The sequence below is a fragment of the Vanessa atalanta genome, chromosome 2 (genome assembly GCF_905147765.1).
Source record: "Vanessa atalanta chromosome 2, ilVanAtal1.2, whole genome shotgun sequence".
NCBI lineage: Eukaryota > Metazoa > Arthropoda > Insecta > Lepidoptera > Nymphalidae > Vanessa > Vanessa atalanta.
Window position 1 is genome coordinate 13,835,516 of NC_061872.1, and position 20,650 is coordinate 13,856,165.

Genomic DNA, 20,650 nt, shown 5'->3' on the forward strand with positions numbered 1-20,650 from the left:
AGTGGTATTTCTTCAAGAGGTATTTTTGAATTGAAACTTTTTAGGACTCGACATAAGTAACTTTCAAAATTAATTACAAGGTAAGCAAACACTTATTCAAAAAAGTTTCAGTATTGTCACATGTGCTAAAATGGACATGTTTCTTATAATTACTGTACACAAGAAACAGATACATCCTTAAGACACGTATTTAATACAGATCCAATTGCGATGCTCGTTGCTACACAGAGTGCATTGTTTTGTCTCACTTGCTCTCGTGAATCTTAACGTCCGAAATCGTATTTGGAGTGGGAATGTGTTTTCACATGATTATTGATGTGTGAAACAGCAACAGGTAGTTCTATATTGATAAAGCTCCTACCATATTCTATGTCCCTGGTGAGAATCTTACTGGGTCACGTGTTTTCTCATGCTCTCACTGTGTTCAGTTCTTGTTGCTAAATTTTCAATGCAAAATTTCATTTACTTTTTTAAATCGTAACAATATTTTTTGTATACTTTAATGATGATTAGATAATTAAATTTATAAAATCGTATATTCAAGCAAGTTGAAATAAAATTAATAACTAACGTTCATAATTAAATGTTATATTCAAATAATTAATTGTAATACTTGTATTTAAATTAAAGGTAGACTTTTTTGTATTTGACGTATTATTTGATGATAATTAAAAAGTACAATCTAAATATGGCGCCCAACATGCTGTTATTTTACTTTTCTTAAATGTCTTTTGATATAATAACATGAGCGAAGACGTATTGGAACTATGCTTTTATTTAATAGTGGGAACTAAAATTTTAATCAGTTGAATTCAAAAAGGTAATGCTATATTTGAATCATATGATAGATAAGTAAATCAAACTATATTTACATAGAAAGTATATGCGAATACTTTTGTCTTTTATAATATATACTCGTACGTATACATGAAGCTGATCGTAAAACCAAAAAATATAAACTATAAAATCTGCGGAATGACTTGTTCTTGGTATTTCACTGAATATCTCATCCTTTTATATTCATAATTCACACCATAAATGCATTACAAAATTAATTTACCTCAGTAGATTGATAGATAAATATGCCTCGAAAAAGACGTCTTATTGCTTTATGATCTCCTACACATTCGTAAAAAGCTCACGTGTTAACTCGTATGTGTGAACTAAACGCAATTTATAACTCACTGCTCTCTATGTTATCCTAGTATTTGAGTCTGAAATGCAACGTTACAAAAAATTTCCACCGGCAGGCAATTTGCGAATCAAATAAATAATGTATCACCGTAGAATTGTAAATGCCGTTAGATTGTAATCTCTCTCGCGAAATTGTCAACTGTTGAAATATTGTGAACGGTGATTTAACTCAAAATTTCGATAGTTTATGAATATTTCGGTTTTGTTAGATAATTTAACTTTAATCAGCTTCGGTAAATTATAATCTACCGAAAAGTAATGCGTTAAATTAGAAGCAGTATGTTACGGTTCACAATATTTTAATAATTCACAATCTTGCGAGATAGATTATTATTATCTAACGGTTATCTCTTATTTATTCATAACTTTCAGTCACGTTACATCTCCCCATGCAATGACTAGGAGTGCATAAATCACTGGATACAATGTAAACATGCGAAGATTGAACGTTAGAAAAAGTCACTGTAATTTTTAAGCATCAAGAATATACTTACATAGTTCTCTCAATTATTAGTTAAATAATGAACGATAATAGTAGTTCAATTTAAACGTGGACACTTAAATTATTTTTATGAGTCCCACTTTGGGCGCCATCTAAAGGATACTATAAAGTACTAATGAAAAAATATGAAATATGATATCTCATAATATTAAATATATATCTTTTCATTATTTAATCATGTAAAATGCCGGATGTCTATGTTATTACAAATCTACATGTGTCTAATAAAAAATTATCATGACGATTGAAAATTTCTTCTATGAGCTTTCTTGAATAAAGTGTTCAGTATAACTATTTCGGTTAAAAATCGTTACAAATAATGTATATCGTTTTTTTTAAATATCTACTATAGCTTTAATATTCTTACATTACAAATCTTGAAGAAATATTTAAAATTTTACGAATTCCACTACCAGTTTCGTGAGTATGTAGGATATTACGTTTATCTCTATCGTCAACGAAAACACGTGCGCTTCTGTCGATTGTACTAGGAGATGAAAAAGCAAGAGGATATAAATACTAATATTAACTGGTGCAAAAGGCAAAAGATTCTGCATTGCATAACTTGTGCACATATATCTAATTTAAAACTAGGCAAATTAATAAGGAAATATATTATTATAATTCTATCATTATAACTACTATCTACAAGAAGATAATATCAACTTCACATACTGTATTCATAATATACAATATTTCTAAATAATTATCATCTTAGAAAAAAATAATAAATACGGTGGGTACAAAGATATCGTATGATTTCCTTTATTTTACTAGCACGAAATTATCTCCCTTATATATTCTAATATTATATATTAAAACTTATTTACTTGTATAATATTTTGGCAGATGCAAACCTTTAAATCACTGTGAAACATTGCCGGTTTTTTTGCTTTTCAATGTATTTTAATGTATTATACTATATTATAATTTCTTCACAGACGTGCTGTCTATGCTACAGGGGCAATATGATTAACTATCGACGACATATTAATCGTTAACCAACGTCTTGTCATCGCTTTTCTTTTATTTCCGGTACATTCAATGTAATAAAAGTATTTTATTGTTGCTAAAGTATAGCAACTATAAAATACGGAGCGAACACTTCGGTGTTATACATTGAAGTATCTCTGTTTATGTTTGTCTAAATTTTGCAATGAACTTCCAAAATAATGTTGGATTCAGAATCAGGAAAGTATGAAAAAAATATTTTGAGAAAGTTAACTTGCATTGTCTTTTTTTTAGATATACTATTTTCAAAACGTTAACATCTATCGAGATATTCACGTGTCACGTGGTAGTACGTCGGTACTTACTAGGATTGCATAGCTTTGGTACGTTATTCACGTATGCACAAAGAAGACAAGTACAAACAAAAAGCAACTTTATTGCTAGTGCTAACATTACCAAATCTTGTGATATGTACCTATATGTCACATGGTATACCTCATAAAGGCTCCTCTTCCTAACTAATAATTGATAAACAAATTTATAGCGCTTTTTGAGCGTTTTTTTATCATTTATATCATGTCTTCAAATATTCTTTAAGTTTCTTTTTTTAAGTCTACGTAGGTTACGTTACTATGTTAGTTTTTGATTGTATTGTGAGTTTATTTTTTTTTTCTTCAACAGTGACGCTATTTTTATAGAAATTGTCTCTATATAATTAAAACTTAACTAGGAATGTACTTTAGTTGTGTATAACTTTTACGCGTTATGAAAAAATAACAAATAAAATCTAAAAATCATTAGATAAAGAGATAAATCGTGTAAATTATATAATTTATTCATTCCAACGAATGAAGTGATATGAAAATAGTGTCAAAACGTTAATTTTAGTTTAATAATTTGTTTTGTTTTCAAACAAAGCGACCGTTTCACAATCCTGGCGCTATCCGCTCAGTCACGTTGCATTCTTTAATCCAACTACCAGGACTACATAAAGTGCAGTCAGTTATGTTTGAAGTCATGATATTATCTATGTTGATGATAAAAACACCTCTACTTCTGTTGAGTGCACATTATTAATTTACTGAAACATCAATTGATGTTAAAGTCACGGATGCATTCCTGACCCCTTCTTCTATTGTTGTTATCACTACTAACTCAAACTTTACTCTTAAGTCGAAGAGGAAATAGAAATACTTTATATAAGATTCATTAATATCTTATCGAATGAAGGATGAAGAAGGCATCTTCGATGTAATCGCGTATTGTAGTCAATATTTAAAAAAAATATTTTTGTACCATTACATTATATGATACCATTTCATGACGTTTTGAAGCAATACTTCAAGCATAATTGGATATAATTTAGATACGTTGATACATTTTTTTAAACATACTTATTATTCTTATTGTGACTATAGCAACCAAATGGCGCCCGATGTGGGACTGACGATTTTTAATTGTTTTAAATAAACTAACAAATAGCAATAATTACTTGAACATAACTGCATAATCAGTCCGATCTCACAGGGTAAAATAATTCTCAAGAATATATGTATACCTTTCGGATCATAATATTAATATGTAAGTACATTTTACAATTTCGAATTCAAGCTGTCTTTTGTTTCATCCATCAATAAGTAACTAAGTATAATATATATATTTTAAGTTCAAATTAGTTCGATCCAAAAATGCAATATATCGATGACCGTTGTTACTAATAATGTAACCTTAATAATGAATTAAAATAATGTAAAGTTGAATATAGTAACAGCTTATTTTCTTATCATTGATTGCCATATATCAACAGGTTGTTGATATTGTGTGTGAAAATGTCCTGTTCTGGTATGATCTCCTGGTACTATCATTACAGAGTCACGTGTTGCCTTGAAATCCCGTAGTGGAATGGCGGGAAAAGAAAACAAATTTAAATAATAATAATATAAAAGAAAGTTTGTAAATATTTTACTACTGGGCATGGGCCTTCTCTTCTCATTTGAAGAATCACCAAGCTGCTGCTCCAAAGCAAATGGACAAGTGACAGAATTTTATTCTATTCCACTATAATGTACTCCGCTATTAAGCGTGATATGAATTATTACCACAAATTAAATACATGAAAACATGAATCTACGAGTCAAATAAAATTAATATATCAAATTAAGAAAATAAATTGACCAATTCAATTATTGAGAATGAATATCTACCGTGTTACCAGTATTGCACTTCGATTCCGCTGCTGTGAAGATGATTTTATCTCCCTGTCCGAGCTGTAGGAGACCGTCTTCCGAGTACCAAAGCGGAAGCCACAACGGAGTTGATGCAGCTACCCATCAAATATATCTACACGCTCACAAGGACATTCAATGAGATACTTCGGAGGTTGTCCTTGCAAAAACCACTGGCTAAAAATATTTTGATTTAAAAAACAATACAAATATTTTTAGCCAATGTTTATTTATAACAAAATAGTTGAAATATTTTTACATATATCTACATAAAATAAATTGTTAATTTAAATAATAAATCTATTATTAATCATTATAACTGATTAAATTTGTAATATAAATGAATCCTTCAAATTGAACGAATGTAATTAACGAACTGACGGCACCGCTCTGTCACGTTGCAATTCGTTATACAACTACTAGGAGTGCATAAAACGGCACTGAGTTCACTGATACCGTTTTTCTATAGTCGAGCTAATAAAACACGTGCGCCTCTGTTAAATGTGCTAGGATATCATAAATAAATAGGAAATAAGATAATAGTGTTCGACGTTGGGCGCCACTTTTGGTCTTTATGATTATAAATAGTGTAAAATATCAATTTTATAAATATTAAATATAACAGAATTTTGTTCAAATAAAAAAAAAAAACATTACGATAGTATTCAAATTTTGATATATCAATATAATTAATATATTATAATAAATACATAATACATACCATATATCAGCATAATGGTATAAGTGCGGACGTTTCTATGAACTCTTACAAAATATAAGTATTCTATAACATTTGAATATTAAAAAATAGCAAAAAAAAAAAACAAATTAAAATAAATAAAACAAACGTGTTTGATAGATTTACGTAGCGTGCAGCAGCCATTACGAGCGTGTCAATGCTACGTACGATAATAGTATAATAGTGCGAAGGAGGTGGAGTAACGAGCATTAAAAAAAATTTAAATGTCGCCATGTTATCAATTCATGTTGTTATTTATAATATATATAATAAAAAATGTTATAAACACTAACACTATGTCTGATGTTATTTATATTTCGTTTCAAATTATTTATTTTTTTTAAATGCTCGTTATTTTGGGTGAATGTTAAATTTAAACTTAACTATTGAACCAAATATTTTTAAAATGATTATTTATTGAAATGCATGTCCAATTTAAAAATTAACGCATACTTAAAATTTTCAACAAATACATAAATTTTTCAATAAATACATAAATTAACAATTATCCTCAAAAATATTATTGACACCACTTTCAAATTTAACCGACAATCAACACCACTCTGTCACGTTGTATCCCGTAATACAACTACTAGGATTTTATAAACTACACTAAGGTAGTACCTTAATACGGATTATATTTATAGTTCACTGAATACATCTGTATTTTTTACAACTGCAATTTAACATTACATATCATGTAAAGTAATTATAAAACTGTACCTCTTTTATATATATATATATATATATATATAAAAGAGGTACAGTTTTATAATTACTTTACATTATATATATAATGTATATGAATGATATGATTATAATATTAAAGTCAATCTAGTCTGGACTAAATATTCCCTTTTAGTTATTGTTTGATTGAAAAGGTGTCATAATTTAAAACTGAATAAATGAATCCGAATAATTACTTAAAAATATTATCTTGATTGATTTAATTCTTAGGAGTCCCCCGCTGGGCGCCACTTTTGCGTCGTACAAATCATAGAGAGCTTAAAACACTTATTAAATTATTAATGAAGTATGTTCGTCAATAATAATTATTAATAAGTAATTATTAAATATTAAGTATAATAAAATTGCGATATACTCAAACATCAACATTCACAGTAGTGACAAATTTTAAGTATAATTTACTTCTGATATCAATATCTTGTTCACAGCCAAAACAATTTCAGGCTTTCTTATTAGCGCTCACAAAAAATCGTAAAATATATTTTTTTTGTTTTAAATACAAGCTTTTTAAAAAAATCCTTTCTACCCAATAATGAATACATTTAAATTATAGTAAGCGCACTAAAAATGCCTGATTTTTTTATTATTAATTTAAAAGCATTGCTTAGTGCGCTTAGTTACCTTATATGTAATGGCAGTTCTTCTCTATCATATCTTTTTTTTAATTAACCCACTTCTCATCTACATATGATCAAAACAGGTGCACATTTCTCGAATGTACTGGAAGATCATAATGCATTACAGTAACATTTTCTAAGCAACTTGTTGCTCCAAAAGCGAACGATCGCCATCACCATCAGGTAAATCTTTGAGCGCTCTACCTTAAAAACTCTCGCTCTACAACAAATAAAAACATAATCAATCATGGTCGCATTCTTATTAATCATTGATTATAATAATACATATATTAATATTCTATAATCAGTTAAAAAAATGTACTTAAAATAAGCGACATCTGTATTTGTTTACAAAAAATGTTTCTGCAATTAACACTATCGTATTGTATTCGAATGAGCTTGAAGCGCCATCTCTCGATATTTTCATGGTAATGAGAAAATCACCAGATGTCGTTTTTTTACCAAATTCAAATGAAAGTAATATATGATCTTTGTTGTTCGGTATAAAGTACAGGTTTAAAAATCATCAGATTTAAATAGAAAACATGTAAGTAGTTTAAAACTAAGTCCCACGTTGGGTGCCATTTTCACTTGTTTTAGTTGTATTTAAAAACTTAGTATAAGCAATACAACGCGATACGACTCTAGATTTAATTATTTTTACACCCTTGCTTACTTTTGAGACTTCACTAATTAAATTCGCTATTCGCAACTCCACAAAGCACCATACATAAAAACCTTATCATATTGTTATACAAATAATAAACTTTTAAGTAGATATTATTTTTTCAGGATAAAGTTACAGTTATTTGCAAATAGAATATGTGTCGACATATATACACATTGCAAACATTAACCAAAATGACACAAAATAATATTTTCAAATATTTTAAGTTAAGAATGCTATGAAAGTAATTGCTAAGGTAAAGAACCGAGATAACCCTTAATTATAAAACGCTTACATTAACCGAACCAAACAGACAGGTCAAGAACCACTGAGTGAGTTAATGTATTTAAATTTTTTTTTTATAATTAATTTCGTACACACACAACGTATGGAAATCTGCATGTGTCGAATAAAAACTCCCACATTTTGTGCAACCACAACTAATTAAAGCCGCGTGGTGGAATTAATTCAAAATCTTCTGCTCGAGAACATAGTCTACAAAATTATATCTGTATTTAATTGATCGCAACCATTGGTCACGTTGCATCCTTCCATGCAGTTACTAGGACTGCATAGATTACAAGATGCACGTAGGGAAAATTGTAGTAATGAAATACACTGCAATAACATGTCTAGAGTGAAAAGGATAACAAGCTTGAAAGCACGAAAGAGCAAAGGATATCATAAAAGTAAGGTCAGAGTCTATATCTATCTTGCTCGTCGTTTTCGTTGGTCTGAAAAATGTATTTTTTGTTGTTTTATCTTTATTCTCATTTAAACAGTACTGAAATATCGTTATATATGGTGTGGGAAATATATCATTCGTATTATAGTCCATTTTCTGACATTTCATTAATTATTAAGACGATTACGAGTAAACAGTTTATAACATTAAACAATATATAAATCAATACAAAATACTATTATAAAAATAATCTTTCGTAGAGTTAGCTAGACTACTATGCTTATATAGATTTCTATTGTTAGTGATTAAAAACGAAATACGATTTTATTTATTAAGTTTTGAAAAAATATAATATATTAGGTCTGTCGATCTAAGTTGACGCTATCTCCCTCACATATATTTTACTCTCGTAGTAGCTTAAGACGAGTGAGAGAGATAACTAAACACGCCAAAAAGTCAAACAACAGGAAATAATTCATAGACGATAAGTAAGGTGTCGTATAGTTTTTGCGTTACTGAATATTGATGATGCGTTACTGAATATTGATAACGCATATTAAAATGAGTTTATTTCACGCAAAGTTGGCTTACTTCCGTGTAAGTTTGTTCCTCAATTTCAAGTCCTCTACCTAAGGTTTACCTTCACTAGAGGGAAATTACATTAGGTGAAGCAAAATATAATAAAACATAATAATACACAATGAAGTTGGGTTGATAAGTCTTTTTAGGGTTCCGTAGCCAAATAGTAAGTAGTTTTTTTTTATATAAGTCGTAAACCGCAATTTACAATTTTGTTACTTACTGCTACGGAACCCTGGGCGAGTCCGACTCACATTTGGCTGCTTTTATTTTTTTTTCGAGTAAGTTTAGAATTTAATTTTATTCATTAACTTTGTTTACTAACTTAGCTAGTTCACTGCCAGATTACATTGATACTTACCAAATTTGTTAACATAGCACAAAGAAACGCTTTTAACCTTTACTTTATTCTTATTTAATTCTCTTGAGAATATCACCAAGGAAGACAAGAAGCTAAAACTGAAACTTAGCTAAAGCTATTTATGACGATATGTGTATTACTTATATATTTTATCTGTAATTTATACTCTCTGATTTAAAAGTAACATACTTGTTTCATTACATTCTTAACATAATTGTTAATTGCCGTTATTAAATTAATTCCCCATATGTATTTAAACAACCACGTTTTTTAGTCCCACGTTGGGCGCCAGGTAGTCTTTAAGATATTTCATAAGCAAAATCAAAATTTTATTTTCAAGGCTAAATAATTTTAGAATTAATAAAATTCTATGTATATTTAATTTAGTTAAATATTCGCCATCATTGTGTACCTATATTGTTGGAAATACACACACTATAACCTTACTTTACATATTCATATTTCACTGAAACACGTGCCTCTACAGAGATAGTACCAGGAGACAATATCAGCGCAGAAATGTCTCTATACAACCAACCACCAGTTATATTTATTAATTTACATACATAAAACCGAGATGGTCTAATGATTAAAACTTCTAAATATCGATCGTAGACTGCGAGTTTAAACCCGGGCAATCACTTCATTATTTATTTCATGCTCGTTGATAAAGGTTAAAAGTAGGAAAACGCGTATCTGTTATGAATGTAAGTTTCTTACATATATCTAACAATCTGCCTTAGAGTGATGGAATTAGCTGCAAGCCCTCTCAAGATTTAAAATTATTTTATATTTTACTTTACTTTTACTTCATACATTTCAAAGATAGTATTTATGTATGTGTATCTAAAATAGTTTTCATAACGCTAAAACTATAAGTTCTAAATTAGTGATTAACATAAAATATAATTGTTTTAATAATTATTATTAAAAAGTGGACGTAGCCGCGGACAAAAACAGAATCTGTAATTAAAAATACAAACCATATTAACTTCATACGAAACTGCATCCACACTATCACGTGTACTGAAAACACGTGAATTGAAGCAAATTGTACCAGGAAACTACAGCTGTAAAGGAGATTCTAGATAACATTGATACTGATGTTTTTGACCCGAAAGTTGTTTTTACAAATTGGCGCTGTGCATCGCCAATGTTCAACCAACCCTAGGAGCCAAAAAATGTTGTCTCTTGCTTCTATAGTTACAGGCACGGGCTCAGTCACCGTTCAACATAACACAACATACTAAGTATAATTCTTTAGCAGTAGAATATCTGGTTCCTGTATTGGAGGTATCCAATACTTACCCTACTACCAAATACATCACTATTTCTATGTCAAATCCATACAGAATTGTTACATTAAGAACGATTCCATTTTTTTAAAGTAAGTTTAAAGTACAATATTCTGTATAAGATTTTAAATTAACATGGTTATTTTTATTACTAACAGTATTTAAAATGGGATATTTACCTCGTGAACAAGACATTCGTAGATAATGTCGAAATATCGAGCTATCGATCCAACAAATAAAAATATAAAACATGGTAAATATCTCGTTTTAAATACTGTTACAATATTCTGATCTAGTTAACTTATCACACTCACTCTCCTCATGCACTTTCGTTATATTTTATATTTTTAATGTTCGAAGGGAACTAAAAATTAAATTAAACATTTTTAATTTTAATTTAATTTAATAGACTGTCAAATTAAAAACAACTATATTGATATAAATATATGTAAAGATATTAAGATGGCAGGTAAACGAACCTTAAAACTAATAAGAAAGAAGAAGAAAATAAATTTGTTTTATAAAGTTTTATTTGTTTACATCGAACTAAAAATATAACAAAATTATGGCTTCTATGTTTATATCGCCAACTGTTTTTTTTCTGCCATTGGTTGTCAGACGAGCATATGGGTCACCTGATGGTAAGTGGTCACTACCGCCCATAGACAAAGGCGCTGTAAGAAATATCAACCATTCCTTACATCACCTATGCGCCACCAGCCTTGGGAACTAACATGTTATGTCCCTTGTGCCTGTGATTAAACTGGCTCACTCACCCATCTTACCGGAACACAACAATACAGGATACTGTTATTTGGCGGCAAAATATCTGATGAGTGGGTGGTACCTACCCAGACGGTCTTGCACAAAGCCCTACTACCAAGTAAATTGTTAATTTTATTACAACAATTATTAATGTTTGCCGTTATTAGGCCTATACATCTTTAGTTTGTGTTTAAACGTTTATAAATTTGCAAGTCCCACACTGGGCGCCACTATTGGTATACGTGATTCGTTTATATCTTTTTTTTGTTTATTTTAATATAAATAAAGATGATTCAAAATTTTATTTTACATTATGTGATCAAAAAAACAGAAATTAAATAACACGATACTCCTTAAATTAAACCAGTGTGATTTATTTTTGAACCAATTAAATTTGTGCAATCATAAGGGAATCACAAACTAAATACCTCAAAACCATAAATTTAAGATATATTTTTTATATGTGTAAGTCTAAATATTTCATCTCCGACGTACGACTGAAGTTTATATTTTCAGTAAGATTGTCATTGAATATACAAAATGGTAAATAAATGCTTCTCTCATAATACTGAGAGCATTAGAATACCCTTTTTGTTACAAATTAATCCATGTGCTGCCATCTATTGTCAGGTGCGTTTGTTACTATGTCACGGAAAGTTGTTTAGTTACGAAATATTGTGCTTAGATGGCGCTATTATTAATTAATATATAAAAACATACCGCTTTTAATCCGCGGTTAATCCGCGGTTAATCCAATTAATTGGACTTTACTGTCTACTGTATGTAGACAGTAAAGTAATCAGGTTAAAAAAGCAATCTATATCTACATATACTATCTATACTAATTGGTATATTTTTTTTTAACTTATTGGTTTATACTATATTAGCTTGGCTGTCGTTTTGCATAATTTCAGATGAATTTAAAATCTGTCCTTCCGCACAAAGACTAGTATTTGTACTGAATTCATTATAAGGGATTTTTTTGCCTTAAAATTAAAATTTAATTAATCATTTATTTCATACATAGATATAATACCTATTTAATTTAGGGTATTTTTAACACTGGCCACACTTTCTAAACCTTTCAAAATTTCAAGGTCGTTGGTTTTAATTATTTTTGCATTTTTCTATCATTGGATACCAAATGTACACTTATATGTACTCAATATATATAAGGTAAGTTATTCTAATAGTTGAGTTTCCTTATTCTTGATTAAATATTATTTCAGTGCTTGAATAGCATATATCTTTTCAGAAAATAACCATAACGGAGTTTTGAAGTTTGATAAGCTCATCTTTTACACATGTGCCTACCGACCTTTAAATACTGTAAATCTGTAAGTTTACTGTAAGTGTTTTTAAGTGGCTTTATTTGCAATTCAGAAAGACGATTACGATCCTAGAAATACTGTAAGTGTCGGCTACATTTAGATTTAGATTGTTTAAATTTAACTTTAAATTTTGGTTTCTTACATTAGGTAAGGCAAATAGTGCGCATTTTGCCTTTATAGCATTTAGAACTAAATTATTTTTTGTAAACCATCTTTGTACCATGAATGACTTGTGATGCTACTTACAAAACATGTAAGTAGCGTCACAAGTCTCTTCCCGTATGTATTGCTAAAACACGTGACGTTGCAGATATAGTACCAGGAGACAATATCTGTCCAGGAAATAAATTGATACTACCACGAGTTGATATTAATTAAACAAATACTTGGAGTTAAGAAAGCCAAGAAAATATGAATCTTAACTGAAAATTACATGTAAACCCGTGTAAGTAAGTAGCACTAATCTTTTGTATGGGCATCTTATTTAGTCATCAACAGATATTTTACTTTTTGCTTTACTTTTACTTACATCACATCCATTATTTTGTTATTTAAAGATAAATAACACATAAGATTTTAAAATAACATGGTTTTTTTTATACACGAGTCATATTTTGTTCACGAGAATAAGACATTCGTAGTTAATGTAGAAATGTCGAGCTCCACCAAATAAAAATAAAAAACATGGTAAATATCCCGTTTTAAATACTTATAAAGTAAATAAATAAATATAACACTTGTAGGGAAAACTAGCGTCACAGGTGTTTAAATGAAAACACGTGACTCTACGGAGATAGTACCAGGAAACTATAGCAGCGAAGGCGATTTTCGATAAACCTGTTGCTTTTCAGACCCGAAAGCGCATCGCTGCAATTTACACTCTCATATTATTTTTGTAATAAATGAAAAGAATATGTAGAAATAGTTTTCTACTTTTTAGAACATTTAATAAAAGATTGTTTTAAAAAAAAATACTTTTTCCTCTAATTAGTATTTGTGTAATCATTATGATTTTTTTTAAATTATTCCTTTATTCAACATAGAAGCATTACACTTACTTATTGATGGACAAATTAAATACTACACACACAGGAACACTTTGACCTGAGAAGAACCGGCGAAGGAAACAGGATTTTTCAGCTTACATACGATTAATGCTAGTAACTTCCAATGCCACTAGGTGGTTACGTCACATCTTTTTAATCTTGTTATTAGAACGGCATAGACGTGAGGTTAACACAAGTAAGGCTCGAACACATGCTTGACTATAGTTTTTACAAGGAGATCATAAATGCATAAAGAGTTTTAAAACAATCTTATCGAAATCGACATATAATATTAATCATATACTTGAGCATAATAATATATATACTTACTATATTTTATGAAATTTCACACTAAAAGAACATATGCAACAGATTTTAATGTGAAACATTTTTTAAATCGCTTTTGGGATAAAACTGATTAAGAATAAGTTTCTTGTCGATTCTCCTCAGTAGAACCTCCTTTCCGAACCGGTGGTAACTTTACATTTAAGTCAACATTGTAAAATGTCGATTAAAAATGCTTTTATTTATTTAAATAAAAACTATTTTGATTTTGTAATTAACAATGACAACAATAACTTTAGTAGCATAAAAACGTTCTAACGGTAAAAGTGTTAACGTGTTAAATGCAGCTTTGTCTGTCGTTCTAAGAAATGCACATGAAATATATTGTTGAAGAAAAGTTATTATTTTGGTCTACACAATTTGCAAATATTCGAAATTAATTATAATTTATTTGATTTTATGACTGTTAGAACAACATGCCTGAATGAAATAAATAAACCACATAGAGAAATCCATCGTATGAACAGTTTTCTAAAACAAGTAATCGTGCAGAAATAATACTAGGAGACCATATCAGCATGAGAAATTTCTTGATACAACCCGTTGATAATAAAAATACATATATATACATGGACTGGTTTCAAAATTAAACCGATCGACATTACTTTACTTAAAATAGTTTGTTAAATGACCATTCAAAAGTGCTTGTAAAAGCCTACTTGAATAAAGTATATTTTGATTGATTTATTAATTGATTAAAAACGACAACGCAAGTCAATATAATTTTTAATATTATGTTTTCGTTTATAAGACCTGTTAATTAAATATTGTCTTCATAATTTTTAAATCAGCATATAATACATATGATGATTTGAACTTGTTGCGTGGTTGCAATTTGAGCTTATAATATTGTCAATATAAAAACGTTGACAATATTATAAGTTTACTTCACTTAATTATTCGAAAATCTTAACGAGTTAATAAATACATAATTTATTTTTAAATAAATACTGTAAGAACAATTATTTAGCCCAGACCAACAAAAATGAGCAATACTGTAGATTTTTTTATTTTATTTATTAATATCGTATCAACCAAATTTTAATTACATATGTTTTACACTTCTAATATATGCATTGAATATAAATACATATAAGTTGTGTGAGAAGCGACATCTTCAATTTTATGTAATGATGTCAACGTGCCATGAAAAATTCATATATTCTCACGTACGCCATCTATGCAAAGTTCCACCGGTATATTAACAAACCGCTAGATGGCTTTGATATACGTAAGCAATTAAACTGTAATAATTCATGTAATATTTACTACATAATACTTTATATTTTTGATTATATAAATATTACATATTGAATTGAATGCCCCATGTTGGGCGCCACTTTTTATGATATTACATTAAACTTAACCATTTATTGTATGTAATACAATATATGGATTTTTATTGTACTGTAAAATATTATGTGTTCAAAAGTTTAGTGCGACGCACAAACTAATTATATCATCATGTATTATATATTAATATTATTCCTTATTATTAAGTGTAAAATATAAAATTCTATCATTTAATTTATAGTCGAAATTTTAATAGTACGAATATTTATAGTTAGAATATATATATTCACATATATTTTCGCCCTATTTTCCTATTCTGTAAAAACTCACTTCGTATCTCACTCGTGAAATGTAGATAACCAATGTTAACCAACGGTGAAATCACATTTTCCTTTATTATATTTTATGTCACAATATATATTACATTGACATTTCATAATCATATTCCGCGATGAATTTTGAAGTTGCTCTTAGATAACTAATTAATAACTTACATTCTCTTTTTACCTTGAGAAAAAAATTAAACTTTTAGTCTTGAATTCATAATATTAAATATAATATAATAATTATTCTAAGCTTCTCCATTCTAATATTGCCTCACATTCCACATCATAATTTCTAAGCTGATCCAATTCCAATATTATAACTTCAACCGCATCCGGACAAATAGATTTATCAAAATCTTGAACTTCACCATCGTAATATTCAACAGAACTAAACTGATATTCGCTTCTTCTTTTATTCGTGTTATTTGGAACGCTTTTGTCTTCAAATTCAAATTCTTTCGTACTCACTGTGGCTGTTTTCACTTCACCTTCTGAAGTCGTATCATTGCTGTCTTTTACATGTTGAATTTTTGTTGAATTTAGCTTTGATATTGGCGTAGTAGCTACCATTGTTTTGAAAATATTAGTTATGTTCCTTTTACATTTACCTGTGGTCAAATCTTCTTTCTTAACCTTTAGGGCATCTCCTGAAACAAATTCAACTAACGCAGCGTCACTTTTTAAAGTTTTCCTGTACTTTTTTGCTTTATTTTCAAATGTTTCTTCGTTGCAATTGCCATCAATATCGAAATCAATATCTTTTAAGTGTGATATGTGCCAGTCTTTATCGTCCAAGTCATCTAAGAATCTTCTATCAATGGTCGGCTTGTATTCTTCTTCATGTTTTTCTTTTACATTATCAGCTGTTATAACTGTAAAAAATAAGCAAAAGATATATTGTTCATAGAAAAACATTTTAAATAACTAGCAACCAGAACAACATAAAAACTTCAAACTTAATTGAAAATTGTTTATTTACGGTCGAAAAAATCCGTGAACTACAATTTAACTCGATAAGAAAATTCAGTTCAAATGTAAGTTTGCTTACGATGTACAATGATAAGCTAAGAAAAACTAATAAACTTTATTTATTTAAAAATAAAATTGAAATAACATCATAAACAAATAGCATTGACGACTGAGTCCACCTTGGGGGTGTTCTCAATGAAGACAAGCCCATTGCGCAGGACACGTCTTCTTACTGACCCGACTCGAGAATTGGGTCTTTTGTTCAAGTTAATTATTTCTATAAATTTGCTTAAAATATATTAATTTCTCTCACATTATTTTTTTACCAAATAATGAAAACTCCCATAATAATTTTCAAGATTAATGTGATCACATAGACAGGGGCGGCGGGGACTTTAAATTAATAATACATCAATATAGATGTTTACAGTTCACTGTGTGTATGTTAAGTCAATATACATAAATATATAGCAATATTTTAGTGGACCTTGGAGATGGTGTTAATGGTCTTCATATGCGACGTCTTCATATACGGCTTCTGTTAGATCGTCTGATTTCGTCGAGAAATGCAAATAAATCAAATAAGTCATTACATAGTATAAAACAAAGTCACTTACCGTTGTCTGTCCCTGTGTATGTTTAGATCTTTATAATTACACAACGGATTTTGATGCGGCTTTTTTAATAGATAGATTGATTCAAGATGAAGGTTTATATTTAACATACATGCACAATATAGAAGAGAAACACTAACAATTTTAGAGGTTTCTGTGTCGTAAATAAACACATTAAAACGGAAGGACATAGCTGTTTGTATTGTCTAATGACTGAAAAGTTGTGAACTTTGTGAGACATTCTGTAATATATTTAGTATCAGCATTGCTTATGTTTTAATATAATGATGACTTAACAAGTATAAATTTTGATTAATTTTTAGCCCCGGTACTTACACCAACGCAAAATCAAAGGCGCTGTTCAAAATCACTTTGTCTTAGTCAACGACGAGCAAACGATTCGTATAAAATGTTTACTGTCTTAAAGAACATAACTTTCCTAATTCATGTTTAGGAAAAATGTTTTAGATTACCAGTTACACTTTTCAGATGTCTGATGCGACTAATGTTTATTGAAATGCAATGAATGAATAAATTTAAGAAAAAGAGTTAAACCAGCTAATCAAAAGAAAATTAATTTAAGATCAAAATTTATTTAGCGCTCATTCGAATTAATATTAAATAATTGATAATATACCTAATTGATGACATTCATCTTTTCTAAAATTTTATAATATTATGTGTCGCGTCAATCTTATCAGTCTCAAACTACATCTAAAAGTTACTGATGTTTCAAGTGACAAAATACTGCTTATATCGCCACGAAACCGAACTCAGGCAATGTAAAAAAAAATATTGGGTTTCCGAATATGTCTTTAACTCAATATCGGCCAGAATGTTGCTTAATACAAATAGCCCGGAAACTTTCGAAATAATAATATCTACTGATGTGGTAATCTATATGATTTTAAATGTATAGGTAACTCTGTCTGTCTGTTGCTCTTTCATTGCCAAACCACTGAACCTAATTTGATAAAATTGGTATGAAGTAACTTCAAAGAAGGACATAGTATACTTTTTAGGATTAAGACCTGATGACTAACCCCTAAAACGCCAGCGAAGCCGCGAGCGACACCCAGCAATAAATAGAGATCTCTGATATATATTAGTCATTTTTCTTAGTGATAGTTGCCTTGGCTCTGTAAATATCACATTTTCTATACATAAAGGTTTTTTAACTTCAACTTTTTTAATCGCATAATTTCATAAAGAACATTTTTTAAATTAATCATGAAATCCCGAGATAGTATATTGTATAATAACTTAGTACTACGGATAATTAAATAATTGACTCAATAAAAGCCAGATCGGTCATTGTTTGAATAATAATTGATTGGTTTTATACACATAATGGCTTCAAAAAATAATTTCTCTTCAATAATTAAAATAAATATAATTATCCATTTTATAAGGATCTTAAATACTTTATTATCAACTATTCAACAACAAGAGAAACAAATTAAATCAGCGCCACAATTACTTAATAACACGACTTAACAGAAGAAAGCCGCCTATCACCGCATCACAGATCGTTATCAGCGAACTAACTAATCCATTCATCTCGAACCACCCCTCGAACACTAGAAAATACTTCAATTAGGTGCCCCCACACGATCAAAACAGCCCAATTACCTCTCAGCGACCCCTTTAATAAACCCTCGTTTGCTCAAAACTGAAATAAAGACGGATAAATAATCACAATTTTCGAACGCCCTGAAATTAGCATCTCGTTTGAATAAATTGACAGATAATTTGACATCGAGACCCCGCGCAACTTTGACATACCGCGAACTCAGCAAAATCATCGCTTAAAAAGCACGTCGTCTAATAAAGAAAGATAAATTGCTGTGAAATAAAGCGCTGCGAGCGCTGCCACCTCGTCACAGATGTTAACAACTCACTAAGAGATGCAAATTGACAGCGGTTGGCAGCGGTGATTCGAAATGGCGCCAAAATATTTGCATAATTTGTTACGAATGGAAATGTTCAGTTTCAATTCAAAGGATTGAGGGATGATTGAAACGCTTCGTAATTTTGTGTAGTCGTTTTGCTACACTAATAGCTACTGACGTTCCATTTTCGCGTTTCAATGTTATTTCATACATAATAGTTGATTCTTACGTTCATAACAACCGATAAATTACGAACATTTTAAAAATATATTTAATAAATATTTACAAAATATATTACATTAATTAATCGCGTAATCGATTTTATTTATTAGAGTACAAAACTAATGGAATAGATAAATTAAATGTTACTTTACTATAAAAATAAAAATATCATTAGAGTTAGTACTAAAATTTAAAGTTACCATTAAAACTCGTAAATTAAAAACATGATATTCAAGTATATAATAAATAAAACTGTTTTACTTTCTTTGACAACTTTACTAATATCAATAAAACAATATTACATATAAATTGCTTATTATAGATACAATTTGACTACAGGAATGTACACGGCAAATCAACATCCATGTAAAACTATCTTAATTATTGCACTTTATACTATTATGAAGGAAAGTTCTATCGGGATATGACAATTGCATTCATTTAATTTAAGTAGTTTTTTTTTTAAATTATTATTATGACACACACAAAAAACTTAAACTTTAGTGTCTTTTTTTTAATTAAATAATTAACTTAGGATCTAAAATTACATTTGACGTTTAAATAAAATTAACATCACGTCAAAGTAATTATTGAGGTTAACTGACGATTTAAAATTGGCACTTTATTATATTTGCAGGCTATGCGTGGAAAAACAGAGGTACTTTAATTTCGTAGAATTTTAAAAACGTGAAATAAAAATGAGACAGAAAATAACGAATTGGTTACTAAATCATCAAATCAAAGTAAAATCTATTAATTGTGAGATAATAGTTCAGGCGACGCTTGCATCGGTCAAATCCCAATAAATATAGCAACTAATTTATATATCTAAATCTACATATGTTTGCGTCGTTTTTTTTTTTCATTTATTAAATTCTATACTACAGTAGATGACCATAGATTGTTCATCTATAATTTGAAAATATCATACCGGTATAGAAGGTTAACTAAATTAGTTCCTCTAATAGTGGCATGCACGTAATATTTTTGAAAAAAAAAATATATTTATTATTTAAATTAGTAAAATATTCGCCATTGATGTTTTACGTGTGTGTATTTGATAAATTATGTGTTTCTTTTTTAGTTGAAATATCCCGGCGCAAATGGCAAACATCAATTATATATTATTTTTTTTAGGTATTGCTTGCCCGATTTGTTATACGCACAAAGATAAGCTGTGATAAAAACAAAATACCTATATTTTTTTTATGTTATTGTAATAAACTTATGACATAAGACCTATATCCATTTTCAACCACATCAAAATTATATTGTTATACTCGTA

The 20,650-nt window shown here is 29.0% G+C and overlaps 1 protein-coding gene across 1 annotated transcript; it reads right to left on the reverse strand.

Annotated features, from left to right (window-relative positions):
• Window positions 1–15,908: 15,908 nt before the first annotated feature.
• On the reverse strand, window positions 15,909–19,328 carry LOC125069613. Its single transcript, XM_047679178.1, has 2 exons — window positions 19,322–19,328; window positions 15,909–16,540 (listed from the first exon to the last, which is right to left on the reverse strand). The coding sequence occupies exons 1-2, from the start codon at window positions 19,326–19,328 to the stop codon at window positions 15,909–15,911; spliced, it is 639 nt and encodes a 212-aa protein (XP_047535134.1).
• Between the last annotated feature and the right edge of the window lie 1,322 nt (window positions 19,329–20,650).